General features: G+C 39.1%; 1 protein-coding gene across 1 annotated transcript in view; it reads left to right on the forward strand.

Annotated features, from left to right (window-relative positions):
• Nucleotides 1–20,817, forward strand: part of DGKB (diacylglycerol kinase beta) — a 471,047-nt gene that overhangs the window by 62,523 nt on the left and 387,707 nt on the right. The window contains exons 5-6 of the mRNA XM_067562119.1: nucleotides 12,836–12,912; nucleotides 19,864–19,884. Coding sequence (XP_067418220.1) covers nucleotides 12,836–12,912; nucleotides 19,864–19,884 — 98 coding nt within the window. The remainder of the gene's footprint in view (nucleotides 1–12,835; nucleotides 12,913–19,863; nucleotides 19,885–20,817) is intronic.

A 20,817-nucleotide genomic window follows, 5' to 3' on the forward strand; every position in this document is an offset into this window, starting at 1 on the left:
GTCTAATAAAATTTGAACCATGCTTTCTACACTATCTTCTCTTCCACATTGTTGGGTCCCATGGTTTCCACTGTGTAACTGGCCCTGTGTATGGAATCGGCAGCATTTCCAGAAAAGATACTGTATAGATCCCGAATATAAGGGTTTTTTTTCCTAGTAGTGTAAAATTTATCTTCCAGCACCTCTTACAATTCATAGATCATTAGGATTGGAAGGGACCTCAGGAGATCATCTAGTCCAACCACCTGCTCAAAGCAGGACCAACCCCAACTAAATCATCTCATCCAGGGCTTTGTCAAGCCACACCTTAAAAACCACTAAGGATAGAGATTTAACCACCTTCCTGGATAACCCATTCCAGTGCTTCACCACCCTACTAGTGAAATTTTTTTTCCAATATCCAACCTAGACCTCCCCCACTGCAATTTGAGACCATTGCTCCTAGTTCTTTCACCTACTACCACTGAAAACAGCCTTGTTCCATCCTCCTGTGAACCCCCTTTCAGGTAGTTGAAGGCTGCTATCAAATCCCCCTTCACTGTTCTTTTTCACAGACTAAACAAGTCTAGTTCCCTCAGCCTCTCCTCATAAGTCATGTGCTCCAGCCCCCTAATCATTTTTATTGCTAACCGCTGGACTCTCTCCATGAATTTGTCCAAAACTGAACACAATACTCCAAATGTGGCCCCACCAGTGCCGAAAAGAGGGGAATAATCACTTCCCTCGATCTGCTGGCAATTCTCCTACTAATGCATCCCAATATGCCATTAGCCTTCTTGGCAATAAGGGCATACTGTTGACTCCTATACAGTTTCTTGTCCACTGTAACTCCCAGGTCCTTTTCTACCAAACTAGTGCCTAGCCAGTCGGTCCCTCCATCATTGGTACTGACTTGTACCACAAACAGAGTCTCTTCATCATCTTTGTAGAATCTGCAGATGCTTTCTAAATTCTGCCACCCTCATAGAATCATGGAAGATTAGGGTTGGAAGGGACCTCAGTAGGTCATCTAGTCATATCGCTTACTCAAAGTAGGACCAACCCCAACTAAATCATCCCAGTCACATCCCTCACATGCATTAGGGAAGTTGCACACTGGTTCTAATTGATGTCACATATACAGCTATCAATATTGTTAATGACAATCCCTTGCCATCATGCATATTTCTCTCACAACAGTGTCTGTTTTATTGGGGAGCCTCCTGCATAGATGAGGAATGATCAGTCTCCTCTCTCCTATATTTCTATTAGATCACTTCGTATAAGTGACTTATCCTGCTCATTATTTGCCACTCCTCCCAAATTTTTGTTATCTGAAAACTTTAGCAGTAATGATATTGTTTCTTCCAAATCACTGAAAAAATATTAAATGACATAGAGTCAAGAACAAATCCTTGCAGGACCCCTCTGCAAATACATCCATTTGATGATGATTCCCTTTTAACAATTTTTAGACTTATTTATTAGCTTGTTTTAAATGCATTTAATGTGTGATGTTGATTTTTGTATCATTCTCATTTCATGATGTCATGTGGTAACAAGTCAAATGCCTTACAGAGATCTAAAAATAGCTTTATCAACCAAACTTATGATTTCACAGCCAGCCCCCCCCCCCCCCCCCAAGAGATTTAGTTTGACGTAAATCCATGTTGATTGGCATTCATTATATTATCTTCCTTTAATTCTTTATTAAATGAGTCCCATATCAGCTGTTCTGTTGTTTTTCCATGATCGATGTTAGACTGACAGGACAATAATTACCTGGGTCATCACATTTTCCATTTTAAAACATTGGCACAACATTAACTTTCTTCCAGTTTTGTGAAACTTCCTCAGTTGTTCCAAAACTTATTGAAAATCAGCATTAACTGTCCAGAGAACTCTTTGAGCAGCTCTTTTAAAATTCTTGGGTGCAAGTTATTTGGACATACTGATTTAAAAATTCCTAGCTTTAGTAGCTGACGTTTTAACATCATTCTGTGATAATGTTGGAATGTAAATTTATTTCATCACCATCATATGATATGATATCATCTGGCTTTTACCCACAGAACAGAAATATTTATTGAACTCTTCTGCTTTTTCTGATTTATTTTTTGGGCTTAGAGTTGAAAGAATGTACCATATTTCATTTAGACCTCATCAGTTATTTTATGTTGAGTATTGTATTGAAACATGTCTTGTCAGAAGCTAACAAACAAGCTAAGCGGAGATCAGTCAGGCACCTATCTTGCACTGTTTTGCTTACTCAGGAGATTTCTGAATAAATTATCAAATTGAATTGAGTATCTGAGTATCTATACTTAAAAACGTATTAGTAGGGTGGCAGATTCTGAATTTAGATGTATGGTTCTATCTCTAGTCTCTGGCAATTAGTAGATGCCTTGTATCAGAGTGAACAAGCAATGCAGCCATCCATGTTTCATATGAAATTAGCATCTATTTATTATTGTTTATATTATCATAATGCCTTGGAGCCCTCAACATGGATCAGGGCCCAATTGTACTAAGCATTGTATAAACACAGAAGGTGACTATCCCTATCCCCTATACTTACATTCTAAGTATAAAGCAAGTGACAACAGATGAATGTAGACAGACAGACGGGAGTACAAGGAAACAATGAGGAATTTGATCTGTCTGATAGGTGTGTTCTCAGTACACCAGTGGCCTCACTGTTGTCAAGCTTTTAGTAGGAGGATTTTGAAGGAAGATGGTGAGAGAATGCTGTAGATGTTTTCAGGGAGCATATCCCAAGCATGAAGGGCAGTATGAGAGAAAGCACAAAGATGCTTGTTTTGATAATTTAATAAGTGGGTGATGGAGACTGGCATCATGGGCCAAGCGGAAGGAAGAGCAGACATTGATAGTGAGTGAGAGATGAGGTCTAGGGTGGGAATAGGCCATGAAGGGCCTTGAAAGCGAAGACCATTTAATTTTGTTTGATCTGTAGAGAAAAGGATGCCAGTGAAGGGATGCAAAGAGAGGAGAAACATGGTGAAAATGAGAGGCCAGGAAAATGATCTTGGCAGCAGCATTCTGAATGGATCTGGGTGGGTCAAGTGTGCATTTGTCAAGGTCAGAGAAGAATGTTTAGTAATTGAGGTGAGATTATGAGATTATGATTGAGAGAGCCTGGAGAAGAGTTTTAAATGTGTGAATGGACAGAAAAGGCCATATTTTTTAGATGCTATGCAGAAATAATATGCAAGATTTAGACATGGCCTGGATTTGTGGACCAAGATAGAGGTAGGTCTGAGTTGAAGATGATGAGACTCACTTTATGCACCTGTGTGACAAGCAAGCTGTTCATAGTGATCAAGGAAAGAAAGTAGCAGGGAGGATTTCAGGGGTAAGATTAAATGCTCTGTGTTAGCCATATTGAGCTTCAGCTAAACATCTGAAAGGAGTTGTTGGAGAGACAAGTCGATATCTGGTGCTTTATTTTAATTTGTGGCACTGCAGATGTTTAGAATTATACATATTATTGAGAATTGCTACCTGAGAATGATTTGTAATTGTGAGAGCTTTAAACAGAGGACTGGGAATCAGGGAGCCCTGAATTATAATCCCATCTCTCAAACGGATTTCCTGGGTGGTCTTGGGCAAGTCATATGACCTATTGATTAAAATGTAGTGTCAATCATTTGACTACACTTGTGGTTTGCTATTAACGATGTTCAAGAGCCAAATAACCAAGCTAGCCAATTTATTGCCAAAACAGTGCAGTACAAAAATGAGACATACATACCCGTCTTTTTGGGAAGCAATTCTGATCTCGCAGTATGTTCACTTTCCACAGTAGATGTGCTACAAAGATACATCCACAAAACTACCTCTATTTATATCATAGCTGTTTTGCAAGTTAAAAAGCACTGTATATGTCACTCAGGACTAAAATTCACCAATCAGCCTTTTAACTAATTTTTAGGTCTCATGATGTACTTTCTTTATTTTTTGTTTTGGAAATCACACCTTTGGATGTAGAGGTACATTCCAACCTGTGCTAGGACACACCATTCATGTTTCTTGTCTTTGACAGAATTACTGTGTACTAATGCTAAAGCTTTATAAAAGTATTGTGGGATACTTAATATGGGTGAACAGAATTGTGGGAGGAACTGTAATACATTCAGTTAATATAACCTCCCAACACAGTTATGTACAATGGATATCATATTAAAAATGTGCACATAACACCTATTGACGTGCTGTGTATTATGCCCAAAATATATGTATTGGCTAACAGACATCTCTGCGTTAATATAATCATTTTGTAGATGAGGATAATACTTACCTCCCTCAAAGAACTGTCATGAGGATTAATTACATAAATTTGGAAAAGTGTTTGAAGTGTTCATAGTTTGTTTTTTATGAATAGAGACAGAAAGTGCCTTTGAGACAGGGACTGTTTGTATAATGTCCAGCAAATTGGTCCCAGGTCCTGATTGCAATGTCCAGGCACTATGATAATACAAATAATTGTTAATAATAAATTCTCCTTTTAGTTATACAGCTGAAACTATCATTGAAGTCCGTGGGAGACGTACTTCTGTAACAGACCAGAATTCAGCTCCAAGTTTGTGATGTGGTTGCCATCACTAATCTTACCTGCAGTGAGAGGCATGTGAAGCGTTTACTGAATACTAATTTGACAATCATCCCACTGCTTACATGTATGATAACCTGAGTAGACTTTTGATATCCTTTTATGGCTACCTTGTTTATCTAAACAAATTATGCATTTTTCTAATGTCCATAGTAAAGGATGCCTGGAAGAATTATTAATAATGACTGAAATTTTCCTCTCAGTATAAGGAATAAAGCTGTCACATAGTACAAAATATAAAATTTGTTCAGCATTATCCCATGTGTTTCTAAAATTAATGTGCTATTCCTACAGAGTATTTCCCTGTGCCATTGTGCCATACCTTCACTTCCATGGGATGTGGATGGGGGTGCCATAAAGCTGCTGGATCCCTTATTTGAGTAGTTGAGTGGGAGAATATAGGGAGTGGACAGAACCTGAATTCCATCCCCACAAATGACAGATACATTGGCATAACAAGAGCATTCTCTGTTTAATTATAGACTTTTTTTGCAGTGTACACCCTCTGTGAAGCAGTGGGGAGACTGGGAGGGAAACTGACTGACTCCTTGTGTCACATTATCTCTTCCAGGCTGCTCCAGAAGCCTGCTTGGGGCAACAGCATTGGGCTTGTCTACACCTAAAACACTACAGTGGTGCAGCTGTGCCACTGTTGCACTAGGAAGACGCTACCTATGCTGACAGGAGGATTTCTCCTGTCAGCATAGGTAATCCACTGTAAGGCTTGAGGTTGTTTTCATCTAACAAGTTGTAGGTTGAAACTCCTGTTCAGTTAATGAATTACCATTTGCAATAAAATGAAATACCTTCCCAAAATATAAAAGGGACAATGGAGAAAATGTCATATCTACATTTGGGTACATCAAACCTCTGAATACGACTAAATGAGAAAATAACTGTATAAAAAGTGGTGAAAAATCCCTGTTTGTTTTTCTCTCTCCTTATAAGAAGAATTCTCTCACCTTATGAGAAATCCCCTATCTAGAGGTACAGAGGTCTCAAAGGTCAAGGCATTGTGAACCTGACTCACGAAGAGTTCTCCTATTCTTTAAGCAGTATTCAGTGACTTTGTTCTCCCCAGAAAGAGTTTCTTATAACTGAAGTCCTTTACTGACAAGAACCCAGGTTTTGGGGTCTTAGGTATGTCTACACCGCAGTTAAAAACCCTAGGTTGGCCCATGCCATCTGACTTGGACTCGCAGGATTTGGGCCAAGAGGCTGTTTAAATGTGGTGTAGACGTTTGGGCTTCGGGCTGGACTCTGGGCTCGAGGATCATGTAGAGACACCCTCACACAACAGTTAAACAGATCCTTTGCTTGAGCTCTGTGAGCCCAAGTCAGTTGGGGTGGGCCAGCTGCAGGTATGTAATTATAGTATAGACATACCTTTAGAGGTCCAAAATCCCCCAAATAAGCAGCCTTAGGAAAGAAAGTGCTTTCCTGAAAATCAAAGATACCGAGAAGAAATTGTTACCACACCCAAGACTTCCTGTACAACAGAAGGAAGCATGAAATAAATCCCACTTTGCTGTAAAGCATAGGAAGATTTAAGTCAGTATTTACTGATAAGATTCCATAGCGAATTTCTGTGCTTTGAAAGAAGCCAGAATTTGGCCTGAGAAAGCATAAATACTGCCTTTCTAGAATCCTGCATTCCCTTATAGTTCAGATTCTTGTTCCATAAATTCAGACTATTGTTCTAAATGTTTGAACTGACATTCCAAATTTAGAAACCTAATAACTTCCATGGATACTATTAAGATATCCTGATTCCAAATAGACAACAAGAAAAAATATGCTAGAAGTAGGAAAGAAATAGAGCCTTAATGTTTTAAATAGGGTAAAATTCTCCTAAAAATATAATTAGACTAAAGTTTTTTTTTTGTTTTTTTTTTTAATAACACTTAAATCTGACAACATTGTAACTAAAACTGATTTGTTGCTGATTTAAACTACAGACTTTCACTTGTAACTGCCAAAGTTATTGTTTACATCTTGCGTGTAGTGCAAAACTCACTTCACCTGGCTTTCTAAATTATTTGGTTTAAAAGAACGAACATTAAAATCCTTGGTTTGGTAAGTACATAACTAAATCTAAGTTGTAGTTATTGTGTTCAGATTAGGAAAATCATTGGTTGATTTTTGTTTTCTGTCTTGTTTCAACTAAATTCCTAACTTTAAGTGCTACCGAGAACTCGCAACTTCATTAAATCACTATTTGCTCTACGCTGTATCTTACACACTTACCCTGTGCAGCTATGCTGTTTTTGCATATGTGAATTACCTGCTGTTTGACGCCTCTCTAGATCTTACCACCTTGTAATATTACTCTGTATGTGAGAAAAGCTATCTTTGAACTTCAGAATCTCACTTCAATCATTATTGATGTGTTATAAACTTTAGAATACTTTTATTTAATTTATTTGTCATATTTTTCTAAACAGAGTTGTCTAATGCTTTAATTCTTCACACTCCTAACTAGCCCCATTTCCATTTTGTGTGTGGTAACTTAAAGTATTACTAGTTTATCTTTGTTTGTTCCAATTACTAAGTATTGTGCTCCTTTAATTATTTTTCTGCATATCATACTTTTCTGGATAGTGTTTATACGTTATATGTATGTGTGCTTTGTCTGTGACCATCTGTATCTAAAGTCTCTTATCCAAATTAACTGAAAGACAAAAACAGGTACCTCACATCTAACTCAACTTTTCTGCAGTAATATACTACTGACTTAAACTGTATTACTATATTTTTGTCATTTCCAAGCTTTAGACTACTAACATCGCTAAATCAGAGTTAATCCCATTGCTCTGCTGGCACTGTTGTATAATAATCACATTTGGTTATTCTTGTTATACTCAGCAGTACAATACTGCTTAATGACAACCTGCTTGGTTATTACCCCAGCTTTTGTTGTGTTGTCATAAACACATTAATTTTGAGCTGTAGTGGTCATATGATATGAATTTGCCTAAGACTCGTGCTTAGCTCTCAAATATTATTTTCTTAAGACAGAAGTAAAGAAATAGTAATGATTTTGCTAGCTTTTGTTTTAAGTTGACTACTTTCAAATATATAGTCCTAATCTTTAGTTGTCTTGATATCAAGTTGAATTATAGGTGTTGTAATGTAGTTACTTCATTTAAATTTATACTTTATCTGATACTATTTATTTAAATTTAGTCATTGAATTAAATTAAAAATTCTCAGTTACTAGTTAATCTTAATTAGGGTAAACAAACTATTGATGCTATTAATATTCTAAGTAACTGAATGAATACCATTGTGGTTGATGCTCAGACCTTTTGAGTTTAATTCTCAGTTTAAACTACTAGTCCTTTCAATATCGTTAACAAACCTTGTTTTAATTTACTTTATATTTTAGAATTTCATGTTTAGTTAAGAGCGTGCTTTAAGAGTTGGTACATTGTATCAGTTAGTATTTTTCTTTTTATCTGATGTAGCTCATTTGCATAATGTTGATTTAATTTTTTATTGGCTTCTTTTATCATTTTGATTACTTGAATAAATATTTTCTTTATTTCGCAGTTAAGTTCATTTGTTTATTTGGTGGCATCCCTTAAAGTATAGGAAAAAGAATCCTTGGTAAATTTTTATGTGCTGCAGTATGATTAATAACCACAATAATTAATTCCATCTCTTGATTTATTTTCCTGAACTAGTTGTCGGAGAAGCAATTAATTATAATTATTTTGTTTTCCTCCAATTATCAATTTTAATAATTTTTTCTTTTTGTGATCTAGTTTTGAAAATTACTTGGCACCCATCCCCTTTTTACCCCCACGAAAATACAAAGCCAAATCCTACTTGCCCCACTTATTTGGATATAATTATTAATAATAATAATTTAATAATCGTATTACCATAGCATCTGGGAGCCCTAGTAATAGACCAGAATCTTGTTGTGGTAGGTGCTGTGCAAATCCCACGGACACCGGTAAGACTCGTCGTGTGAGTAAGATGAGCAGGATTTGGCTCAGAGTGAGGTCACCGTTATGAGTCTGACAGTGGAAGGTAACGTCAAACCTTGGATAAATTGTTTCTTGGATTCTTTAAACCATATTCCCATTATTTCTTTGAACAAGTTCAGTAGGGAAGTTATATATCTCTAAAGAGAAAAAACAAAGTCCACTGGGTTTTAGTACATAAATCTATGTATTTAAGAAAAATGGTGGTCTTGTGTTTAAGGTCATGTACTGTATTAGGACTGAAGAGACCTGGATTCAGTTTGCAACTCAGCTACAGACTGACCGTGTGGCTTTGGGAAAGTAATTTAGGCTTCATTCCCAAAGACTTATTCATGTGTTTAACGTTATGTACTGTGAGTAATCCCATTAAAGTCAGTCGGGCCCCTTAGCTTGTATAGTTAAATGTGCAGAATAAGATCCTCAATCTCTCTGAGTCTCAGTTCCCCATCTGTAAATAAGGGATAAGATTACTTCTTTGTCTGTTTAGATTATAAGGTCTTTGAGGTAGGGAACACACCTTACAATTTGAAATCGCCTACTTTCAGTCAATACATAGTCCTGCTTCTAGAAACAGATTTTCCAGAGGAATTACTTGTTAGAGTGGTTTCCTCACAAATAAGGATAATAACTATTCATTGGATGATTAATTGCTTGGTTTCCTTTTTGTATTATGCCTGATCCACACATCATGCTTTGCAGTTTCTTTAGTTTTCCCAGGAATCTTTTATTCATTAGCTATTTTAATTATCAGTATGGTTGAGGAGGTATTTCATTGGATGTTCCCATTTTCACTAGTTTATAACTTTCCACACTAATATCTCTTGTTTTATTTGATGTGGTCTTCATGTAGTAACAAAGCTGGGAAATGATCTTACAAGTCCTTTAAGGGAAACCTATTAAGGAGAGCTGGGCAGAGCGTGCTCCCATTAATGGTTTATATTCCAGAGACTGTGAAAGGAGAACTTGCTTTTATTCACCAGTTTTGTCATTCTGTCAAAGAAGAAATCAAGTGATAGAAGTTATATATTTGGATTTGGATTAAAAAAAGATGACACATTGTCTCATGACATTTTACAAAATTAATTCAACTTGGCTTGGATATTAATACTGTCCTATGGATTGAACACCCCTTGAAAGACTGTAAACAAAGGGAAATGACAAATGGCCATGCCTCCATTGTTGGGAGGTGTATAGTGTTGTGCCTGTGATGACTATGTTGCCTGTCCAGACATTGGAAGACTCCCGGGGAGCTTTGATGGAGCAACCCAGGCAGAACTTAGACCTTCATCCCTCTTTTTCAATGACAGGTTTGCAGAGTTTGGAACAAGCTGAGTTTTGTTAGACCACAGGGTCCAGATGGCATGCATAAAAGGAGGTGATAGAGATGCTGTTGTTGAAACTTCCCCATCTTAGTTCTATTTGACTTTTTTAAAAAACCATCACTGCTGGGAGCAGAATTAAAATTTTTCTGCAATTATAAGAAACCTATCAAACTTATCAGTTTGTATTAATTACAGTTACATGTATGTAATGTTTGTTGAAAGATGAATAAAAAATACGGCTGAGGAAACAAAAGAAGGAAGAGGTATGGCCATTTCTGATAGAAAGCTGTGACTCAACTTTATAACACTTCAGAAAGGTGAGGCTTTTATTTGGGCATAGCTTCTGCCCCAGAAAGGGGTAATTTTTATATCTGTATATTCTGCCTACCAACATCAGCTCCATGTACCTCGGATTTAGTTTTAGCCATTCACCTTTCATACACTTGCTTATCTCAGTCAGGCTCTCAGATAGTTGGCTGATTTTGCTATCAGCATGGAAAGTGATTAGGACATAGCACAGGTGTGTTCATATGGTTGTTCAGTAGGATGGTCGATAGAATAAATCCTTGAGGAACTCCAAATGTAAGGGATCCAGTAAAAGAGAAGTTGTCCATCACCAGTCTCTGAATGCAGCCCAAAAGGAAAGGTCTCATCCAGTGCAGTGCTTTCTCCATGCAATTCCTCAGATGACAAAATGTTTGAGGAGATGGGCTTTAGAGCCAGAAGTGCTTCTGTGTATGGACTATGCCTACATCTGAGTTTATACAGCACCTAATAGTGATTCAGGTCTCTGGGCACTGCAATCATATAATGCTTAATAATGCAAAGAGAGGGCACTGCAATTATAGAATCATAGAAGATGAGAGTTGAAAGGGACCTCAGGAGGTCATCAAGTCCAACCCCCTGCTCAAAGCAGGACCAATCCCAACTAAAGCATCCTAGCCAATGCTTTGTCAAGCCGCACCTTAAAAACCTCTAAGGATGGAGATTCTACCACCTCCCTAAGTAACCCATTCCAGAGCTTCACCACCCTCCTAGTGAAAATGTTTTTCCTAATATCCAATCTAGACCTCCCCCACTGCAACTTGAGACCACTTCTCCTTGTTCTGTCATCTACTACCACTGAAAACAGTTCCATCCTCCTGTGAACTCCCTTTCAGGTAGTTGAAGGCTGTTATCAAATCCCCCCTCACTCTTCTTTTTCACGGACTAAAGAAGTCTAATTCCCTCAGCCTCTCCTCATATGTCAATGCTCCAGTCTCCTAATAATTTTTGTTGCCCTCTGCTGGACTGTCTCCAATTTGTCCACATCCTTTCTGTAGTGGGGGTCCGAAACTGGACACAATACTCCAAATGTGGCCTCACCAATGCTGAATAGAAGGGAATAATCACTTCCCTCAATCTGCTGGCAATGCTCCTACTAATGCAGCCCAGTATGCCATTAGTCGTCTTGGCAATAAGGGCACAGTGTTGACTCATATCCAGTTTTCTGTCCACCCACTAACTCCCAGGTCCTTTTTTGCAGAACTGCTGCCTAGACAGTGAGTCCCTAGTCTGTAGCAATGCATGGGATTCTTCTGCACTTAATCCTTTTTGTACCTCATCAGATTTCTTTTGGTCCAATCCTCTAATTTGACTAGGTCACTCTGTATCCTATCCCTGCCCTCCAGTGTATCTACCACTCCTCCCAGCTTAGTGTCAACTTTCTGAGGGGCAATCCACCCCATCCTCCAGATCATTAATGAAGATGCTGAACAAAACCAGTCCCAGCACCGACCCGTGCGACACTCCACTTGTTACCGGCTGCCAATCATATTAATGTTTACTAATGCAAATAGGGGTAATTTTGCCCTCTACCTGTGTTCTTAACATACTGTATAACTCGCATTATACATAATACTATTTTTCTTATTACAAATATTTTTTGTCTAGAAAATGGAGTGAACTTGTTTGGTGTATTTCAGATGGTAGGGCATCCACACACCATAGATCATGGAACAAGACAGCAATTGGCAACAGTCTTTCTCATTATAATATATCTGTGAAGGCGTTGGTTCTCGCGATGGTTGATCGATTATTACTAGTCTGAAATTGTTTCCCCTCAGTTTGTAATGTGTTACAATCAAGACTTATTTAAAATTACATAAATTCCTCCTTGCTGCCATATTTCCCTTTTCAGGTGTAGTATTGATTTAAAGATATGTTTTCTTTTTTTAAATCAGATTGCAGATGGTAAATTTCTTTTAACTCTCAAAAGCTACCACTATATTGTATTTTGCTGATATAAGTTAATTAAAAACAAAGAAACAACAGAACTAGGCTTGCTATTTGTAAATTAAAATACCTACTGAAAGTTATTTTAAGACATGACTGAGTTATTAATTTCTGTTAGGTGGCTGAAATAACATGAGGTGGGCATGTTTAAGTGCCTGGCGTGTTTTGAAAGAATCCGAGTCTAAGGATTTGCATAGTGAATAGTTATTGAAATTATTATATCAATAGTAGACAATCAGAATGTCAATTGAAAATTACTAACCAGTTGTGAGTCAATAACTGCTGAGCATTCCTGCACTCTGAGTGTCTAAGATCATTTTATTTCAGTTTAACATTTATAATTGGGAGAAAAAATAAAATCGGTTTCTTTACCCCAGCAGAGTGGTGCAAAGCAACACTACGCAGTAGTAACGTTTTCTAACACTTGTATAGCTGGCCCTGGTTAGAGAATCCTTGAATGGTGTAGAGTTGGTGCTTGCCAACCCCTTTCCTGTGGCTGGTATGGAGATTATGCACGCACTTTGAAAATGAACTATACTCCCAACAGCACAAACCCAGTCGGAAACAAATAATTTTTTCTTGACTAGTTTATACAATATGAACTATAATGTCCTGTATTGTTTTCTGTCTTATTCTAGATTCCACCAAGAAAATTAAGGACGTTCTGGAAGAATTCCATGGTAATGGTGTGCTAGCAAAATATAATCCTGATGGGGTAATTCTTCTTCTTTATTCATGGTTTGAAAATGTGATTAATTTAAAAAATGATGTGGCAGAGTGTTTATAAATAGATAATTATATACAAATTTGCTGCTTGGGATGATGCTTTATTTTTTCTAAAGTAAAACATATTCTAAAGAACTAAAAGGATCTGTTTAACTAAAAAGAACTATTTAATATGATAGTCTTACAGGATCATAGAAATGTAAGGCCGGAAGGGACCTCAAGATGTGATTTAGTCCATCATTCAAAAGCCAGAGAATATTCATGTTTATTCTGATGAGGAATTTCTTTGTATGAAAACAAATATGTTTTTTTTTTTTTTTTAATTAAAAAAAAGATCACTTACAAAAATATTTGAGGTGAAATTAATATGCTGCCACAACAATACTTTTCTGCTCAGCATACCATTCTGGGATGTGGGAGTTCATATCACATGTTTTAGTGTTAAAAAACCAAAAATGCTCAGGTAAGATATCCTTACGTATTCACAAAAGAATGTTTGTTTAGGTTACAAAAAAACAAATATAGGAAATATCAGGCAATGCTTATTTGTAATGCTGCTTCACATGCCACCTTAATCCTAACCATATAAAGATGCCAATGTCTGGTTGTATCATTATTTTGGAGTGAGGAATATTTACTTGAATTTCAAATTGCCTGAGAGCAATTTTAGGAAATTCTCCAATGTATTGTTAGGTTCTGTAATTGTGGTAGTGCAACTGAAACAATAAGGAGAGTGTGTGATGGTTACCAATCAGCAGCAATCAATTCCTGTATCAGTGCTGCTGTACAAGCTTTGTACTGGGCCTTGAATATGAATTCTGATTTGGAGTTGTGGCACACACAGATAAAATACCCCTTAGTGTGAAGGAGGAATAGGGGTACAGTGATATTCCCAATTCCTATTGCCACCAATATAGGATAATTAAGGTTGTTTGCTCAAGTTTAACCACAAGTTACTTTGTTCATGCAGGAATTATTAGGTGAAATTCTGTGGGCTATGCTATGCATGAAATTGGACTCGATGATCACATTGGTCAGTTCTGGCCTTAAAACGTATCAATGTGTATGTGAAGCACGACCTTGGCAGTATTTTCTGGTTTTCATAAACTTTAAAAAACAAAAATTAACTTTTATTAAGGATATGTAGGGTGCCCTTGGCTGAGCAGGGAGATGCAAAATGTATGTTGCTTTTGGTGCTGTACTCAACTCTTGTAGGGAGGAGTTCTTACATAAGGATGTGGGATCTTAATCACTATTTTAAAAAAATATATAGATATTTAAGAAAAAGCATTTCTGTTTATCTTTAAGAGTAATTTTCTATTTGAGCCTATGGAATAAAGCCAGATAATGCTCTTTAGCACCTCTATGTAGTGCGTATCAAAATAGCTCAATATTTATTTTCTTCTTGGCATGCATTTCTATGACTTGTATGGAATTCATAATATGAGAACACTTGTGCTAAGTAAACTTTATGTTGTGAATCAGTTCCCAAATATAATTTTGCATTGCGTTGTATATATTAAAGCCAAGAATCATTGGCAAGTAAACCAGCTAAAGCTCCTTGAACTTTGAGATATTATGTGATACTTCAAACTGTGGAGGTAAAATGCAGTAATAAGTCATTTTACCTGACCTCTGAATCTGTACATATTCATACAGTCATGAGTTGTCCTTGATTGATCGTCTTGAATCTGCATTACTTTTATGCATGGACCTATGCTATGAAACTTCCTAGTGTTCCATATTTATGGCGATAAAAGAGCCTGAGCCATCTGTTGTTCCAGGCTTCCCCTTGCCCTGTGAGTTCAACACTGTATTCCACTCTAGTGCCATTGTAGTGCAATTCTTCAATATATACTGCTTTAATAATCAAATTGCTCCAGTTATTATCTCTGACATTTAAAACCGAGTTTCAAAATCGTGGGGCTTTTCTTCATGATCTTTCACTTTGTAGAGTCACGTAAACTTGTGCGGTATGGTCAGATTGGGAGCTTAGTGCAGGCAGTAGAGATGATGAACTTGTTCACCAGGGGGACATCCAGTGTAGGGGGACCCTCCATTGTCATGGAGATGAGTGTAGCAGCTCCTATGCCAGTCCCCCTTCCTGCTTTTGGTGAAGGGAATGTGACTGAGGCTTCTATAAACACCATTGATTCCTAGATGTCTTTTCAGCCGCCTAAGGTCATTGTCAGCTGGCATAGTTTATTAGAGCAGCCTTTAGACCTGCTAGCAGAAGAGCCCCTAAAACTCATCTCAGTTATTTGGGATTTATCTCAGCTCGTGCATGGCACCCATTGGTCCTTTAGAAGAGCTGTATTGAAGAAATAGTCAGGGTTAAGTTAAGAAAGTAGTTGGAGTCAAAGACAATGAAATGCTTATGTGCAGCAAGACCAGGGCTCTGTTGAAACAAGGCGGTTTCAAGGTAGGCTGTTACAGCAACTGTATGACTCAAGGGACCTGTTGTGGCTATTGAACCTAAGCTGCACCTATAAAGTGTGAGTTCGAGGCCCTACCTTTGTCGGAAATGTGAGAACAATAGGTGGGTGTGTTGCTACTATTCACTTGTGTTAAGGGGATTTTATACTTTTTGGGAAATTTACCTGTAGTAAAGATACTTTACAAGGGTATCTAACCATTTTTGGGGTATAATAGGTATAGCTCTAACTTCTGGATTTATTGATTGTTAGTGGTACTTAAATTACAGTGTATTTGAAATCACAAATACAGTTTACCTTCATTATTTAATCACCCTTAATTTTTTGTGTTAACTTAATTATTTGCCATGTTTACCAGCTACCACGTAAGAATCAACATTGGCATAAAAACAAATTCTTGACTAAACAGAACCGAGCACTTTCATGTAACTATAAATCACATCTCCCTTGTTAGAGAGATATGTAAACATGCAGTGCATGCATCAAACAAATCCACTGCTAAAGCCTGTCCCCTTTGTCATCCTTTCACATTTAACCTTCCCTGCTCACTCTGTCACTCATCTGGGTTTGACACAGCCAATGCTGGACACTGCACAGACACTTGGGAAGCAGCTCAGATCTTACGTTCACTTGCTGCTGTGTTACTGGTGCCGATTAGAATGTGGCCCCTATGTCTAGATGCCTGTGTTTCTGGGACAAGTCTCTTATTTTATAGGCTTGTAAAAATGAAATAGCCCCAACCTGGAGCTCTTCTGGGAGGGTCAGGAGCTGCTCTTCTGCCCTCCCCTAACACAGCCCACATAGAGAGACTGATCTGGACGCACAGAGCACGGCGTGCGACGCTGCTCGCCCCCTCCCCATTCCCAAACGTTCCTCCGCCAAGAGGAAGCAGGGCCAAATAGAAGGGAGAAATCTGCCTCTCCCCATGTGTCGCCTTTTGTATCCAGTTTGGGGGGCAGTGCCCCCCATAGATGACCCCCAATCTCCACCCATGTTCTGAGCCCTGCCCTCCCCAATTGTAAGCCATCGGTGGGGGGTGCTGACCCTCCCACGTGAGCTGGGGTCTGGAGGAGCCCTGTCTCTCTGGGTTGGAAGCTGAGAACAGGTGTGCTTGGAACTTGCACCAAACACAAAGTACCAAGGCTAAGGTGAGGGGCTGAGAATGGGCATGCGTGGTGCACAGCACAGACTTACAAGTGCAGTCACTGGGGGGAGGAATAAGAACACCCGCTGAGTGTGTTCACAGAGCAGTTCGCATGTCTCAGAGCTATTGTTTAAATCTGTATTGATCTCTGTGGGGTGTTCTCAGTTAGCTGAGAACTTCTCATTAAGGTGTAATGGGCCACTTCATCTCTCAGAGGGTATGTTTACACTTCAGTGAAAGACCCCTGGCTGGCCAAGGTCAGTTGGCTCAGGCTGCGCTGCGGGACTGTAAAAAATATACTGTACTGTGACCCTCTCCTCTTGCAGGGTCCTAGAGCCCAGGTTCCAGCTCTAGCCCGAATGTCTGCCCTGCAATTTTGCAGCCTCGTGAGCCCAAGTCAGCTGACCCAGACCAGCTGTGGATCTTTTATTGCAGTGTAGACTCATCTGCAGCATAGGCTGCTTAGGGTGTATGTGTAGAGCCCCTTCCCGTACACTTGTCCCAAACTCCTCCTGCCCCTTTCTGCCTCCAGCTGGGCCAAATAGAAGGGAGAAATCTAGGTGCCTGCCCCTGCATCACATCTGTGACATACCCAGCTTGGGGGTCAGTACCTCCTCCATACCCTCCCCAATCTCTGCCCACAGATCCATCACTTTCCCACATCCCTATGTTCCCTTCTGGTAGCATGAAGTAGCAAGATGGAGGAAGGTGGAGTTGGTGTGTGTGTGTAGGGGGTACTCAGAGCAATGTATGTGTGTGTGTGTGGGGGGTGGATTTGGTGTAATGGGTGTGCATGGGGGTGACTTGGAGCAATGGGCATGTTCGAGGTACTGGAGCAGTGGTCTCAGCAGTTAGGAGGAATATAGGAGTCAGAACAGTTGAGTGGTGTTGAAACTCTGCAGAGGAGGGCGAGGTGGAAAGAAGGGGGGGTTAGAGCTGTGCAGTGGAGGAAGTTGTGGGATCTTTAGCTCTGTCTCGCCCAACCCCCATATCCATCAATCAATCAGTGATAGGTACTAATATGTCCTCTATCACTGCAGTATTTGAGCGTCTCACAATCTGTAATTTATTTACCCTTACAAGAGCCCCATGAGGTAGGGAAATGCTGTCATCCCCACTTTTATAGATAGGGAACGGACACATGGAGAATCTAATTGACTTGTTTGAGGTCACACAGGGAGTCTGTCGCAGAGCAGAGAATTGAACATGGGTTTCGTAAGTCCTGTGTCCTTATCCTAGACCATCCTTCCTCTCACATCACCCACAATGTCTGTTCCCCCTTTAAAAAATATCCCCACTGACTCCATGCTTGTTCCCATATCCTCTGCTCAGCCTATGGATCTCATGTTGATGCCTGCCTCCCCTTGGGGAGGGCAGTTGAGAAGAGAGAGCCAGGCTGTGCTGGAGAGGCAGAGAGATTGGAGATAAATGAATGATGCAGAGGCAGTAAGGAGGCCAGTGCATTCTGTGGCCAGGATAATTGTTGCTAAGGAGTCAGTGGCAGAGGAGAGGGAGAGCTGGTCTGTGTTACACAGGGGTGCTGATAAATTACTTACTTAAAAACCAAGGAAATTAAATGCCCCAAATCTTCGTTAATGCACAGTTAAGATTGCCGATGGTGCCTTGTGTCCTTTCAGAACATTGAATTCAGCTGAATTTAAACCCCTGAAAAACAGGAAATAAAAGAGAAAAGGTAATCACCAGTGCTGGAACTGGGGAGGCCAGCGGGCCATAGCTCCCCCCAGTTTTAAAGTGGGAAGGCCCTTTATAACAAAAGAAACGTATGTGCTCTCTGCGGGATAGTTAAGTATTCCTCTGACACTTTGGCCTTCACCCCCCCACCTCCACTTCTACAAATGTTGCAGTGCACGAAGGGCCATTGCCTTCCCTCCCCCCTCTCTTTAACACCTAGCTGAGGATGTGTGCTGTGACCTGGCCTGGTTGATCGGCACCTAGGTCCTGCTCTGCATTGAGTCACATGCCATCAAGTGGGCTCTCATTTGTTGGCTACCAAAACTTCAGTAGAGGCTCCTCTTCGTGCTGGGGACCCATTGGGTCTGGAAAGCAGGGAGGACCTGTCACCTGAGGGCTTTGGGCTAGGCAGCAGGGACAGTACACTATAAGACAGATCTAACAACTCCTCTTTGTTGAGGCAAACGTGTGATTAGGTGAGGTGAACAGAACAGGAGCTACTTACACCTGCTGTGCACTAAAACACTGAGCCTACTCCAGAGAACACCTCCAATCTTGGAAACATCCCTTTGTATAACCCTTTTGCCCTTATCCACAGGATTCCATCTAACACTATATTTTCACTCACTCGTCATAAAACCTGCATACCACTCTCATATCCTGCGTCACTGCTGACAATCCTCATGGCAAGAAAATTCTTACACACTGCTACTGACACAACCAACAGAGCTCAGTGCTGCAATGAGGCATATTGGATATCTCATGGTACATACGCACTTCTTTCCTTTATCATAAACACAGAGGAAGCAGTGCGCCAGCTCTCCTCATATCACAAACAGCTCTTCCAAGCTTCTCCAGTTAATCCCTCCACCATTCAATACTGCTACACTTAACACAGTGAATGTTACTGGAGTGCATTCAGATATGTTTCAGTGGCAATACCAGTTCCAGGGGCAGAGTTAAAGTTTCATTGCCATGTACCGTAACTCTATATTTTCTGGTTTTCAAAGGTTTGAGATTAGCTGAATTCAATGTTCTGGAAGGGTATGAGGCACCACCAGTAATCTTAACTCTGTGTTAACTAAATTTTGAGGCTCTTGATATAATTCATACATAGAACACAGTGTCTATAGATAAAATCTAGAGTGATAGATTTTGCTCTAAAGTCGTGTTGAGCATTTGTGAGTAAATGGAAAAAGTGAATACAAAACCCTTCATCCAAAGCACTGTTTTGTTTTGCTTACAGTACAAATTATAGAAAACCCAAGTAGCATTTAAATAATGCTGAGCAGGATCTATCCTTCTCTGCACTTGCAGTTAAATGGTTCAGAACTGGTTCAGCAACGCCCATTGCTGATATCCATTGTTGAAAACCGGTAACTTACACAGAGTACACAGATCTGATGATGAAAGTTTCAAGATGTTGTTTCCATTGTTGTTTTTCCTTGGATATATATCATTGAATTAATCAAGACTAGACTGCTGACTAGAACCATTTTTTAACAACTATGCTAACATAAAATAATGGGTTGTGTTTCTTCTTTCAAACTTGATTATCTGTAAAACTAAATTTTCAATTAAAATAGTCCTAATATAAAAACAGAGTCTGAGTGCTATTATACTGCATTAATATGAATGTTCTTTCTTTCTTTCTTTGCATGCACAACAGAAACAAGACATTCTTAATCAAGTAAGTTATCTTTATTAGATTTTTTGTTATTACTGATATGAATAGTGATTGTTAATTTGCAGGGTTCCACTGAAACATTCATATATCGACAAATATTTCATGTGGCCACTCTCTCAGACAATATATTACAATTTCAGGCTGAGAACAAGGTGTATTCTTACTAAGATGGCATGCTGTTTTTCATTAGGTGAATTTAACTTGTGTCGTTGTGGCTGTCCTGAATTTTGCTAATAGCGTAATTAAGAGCAACATGGAAAATTGAGTTAGGGTAATCTGTCACAAGTTCATGTGTAGGTTCTGGCAAGCTCTGGTAAATGTGTTCCTGTGAGCTACTGTTTTTTTTAGAATCATTAATATGATTATACAATCTTTCAATGATCGTACAGTGTCATTTGCATATACACTGGTGTGATACAACGCCAGTTACAGCCCCATAAACTGTCCAAGTTTCAGAATTTGAGTAGAGTATAAACTCTAGAATAATTAGTATTTAATAAATATTACCCTGTTGTGCTCAGTGTACAACAACAAGATGTATCCACTCTAAAGTAGATAGTTAACTAGATTATAGGGGTTGAAGGCTGCTTGTGTTTTCCCTACACACATCTGTGCAAGGGGCCAGAGACAATATGACTCTAAGGTTTGTAAATCCTGCTTAGTTCACAATTGAAAATGAATTTGTATTCTTCCCTATTATCCAAATGGCATTTGTTTTCCACATAACAAAACCATGTCCAATGCAAAACAGTTAGTAGCCACTGCTCTAGAGAGGCTCAGTGCTTGATAGAGGAATGTTAAAAATCAGGATTTATATTCAGGAACAAAGAGTCTGTGAGGAAGATTCGGTAGTGCAGTCAAACACTGTGCAGCTCTTTCTTCACTCTGATTTATATCAAAATCATCCATTTCCCAGACCCCCAAAACATTAAATGA

Source organism: Emydura macquarii, unplaced genomic scaffold (genome assembly GCF_026122565.2).
Source record: "Emydura macquarii macquarii isolate MOO-44397 ecotype Brisbane River unplaced genomic scaffold, CSIRO-AGI_Emac_v2 contig_2422, whole genome shotgun sequence".
Taxonomy (NCBI): domain Eukaryota; kingdom Metazoa; phylum Chordata; order Testudines; family Chelidae; genus Emydura; species Emydura macquarii.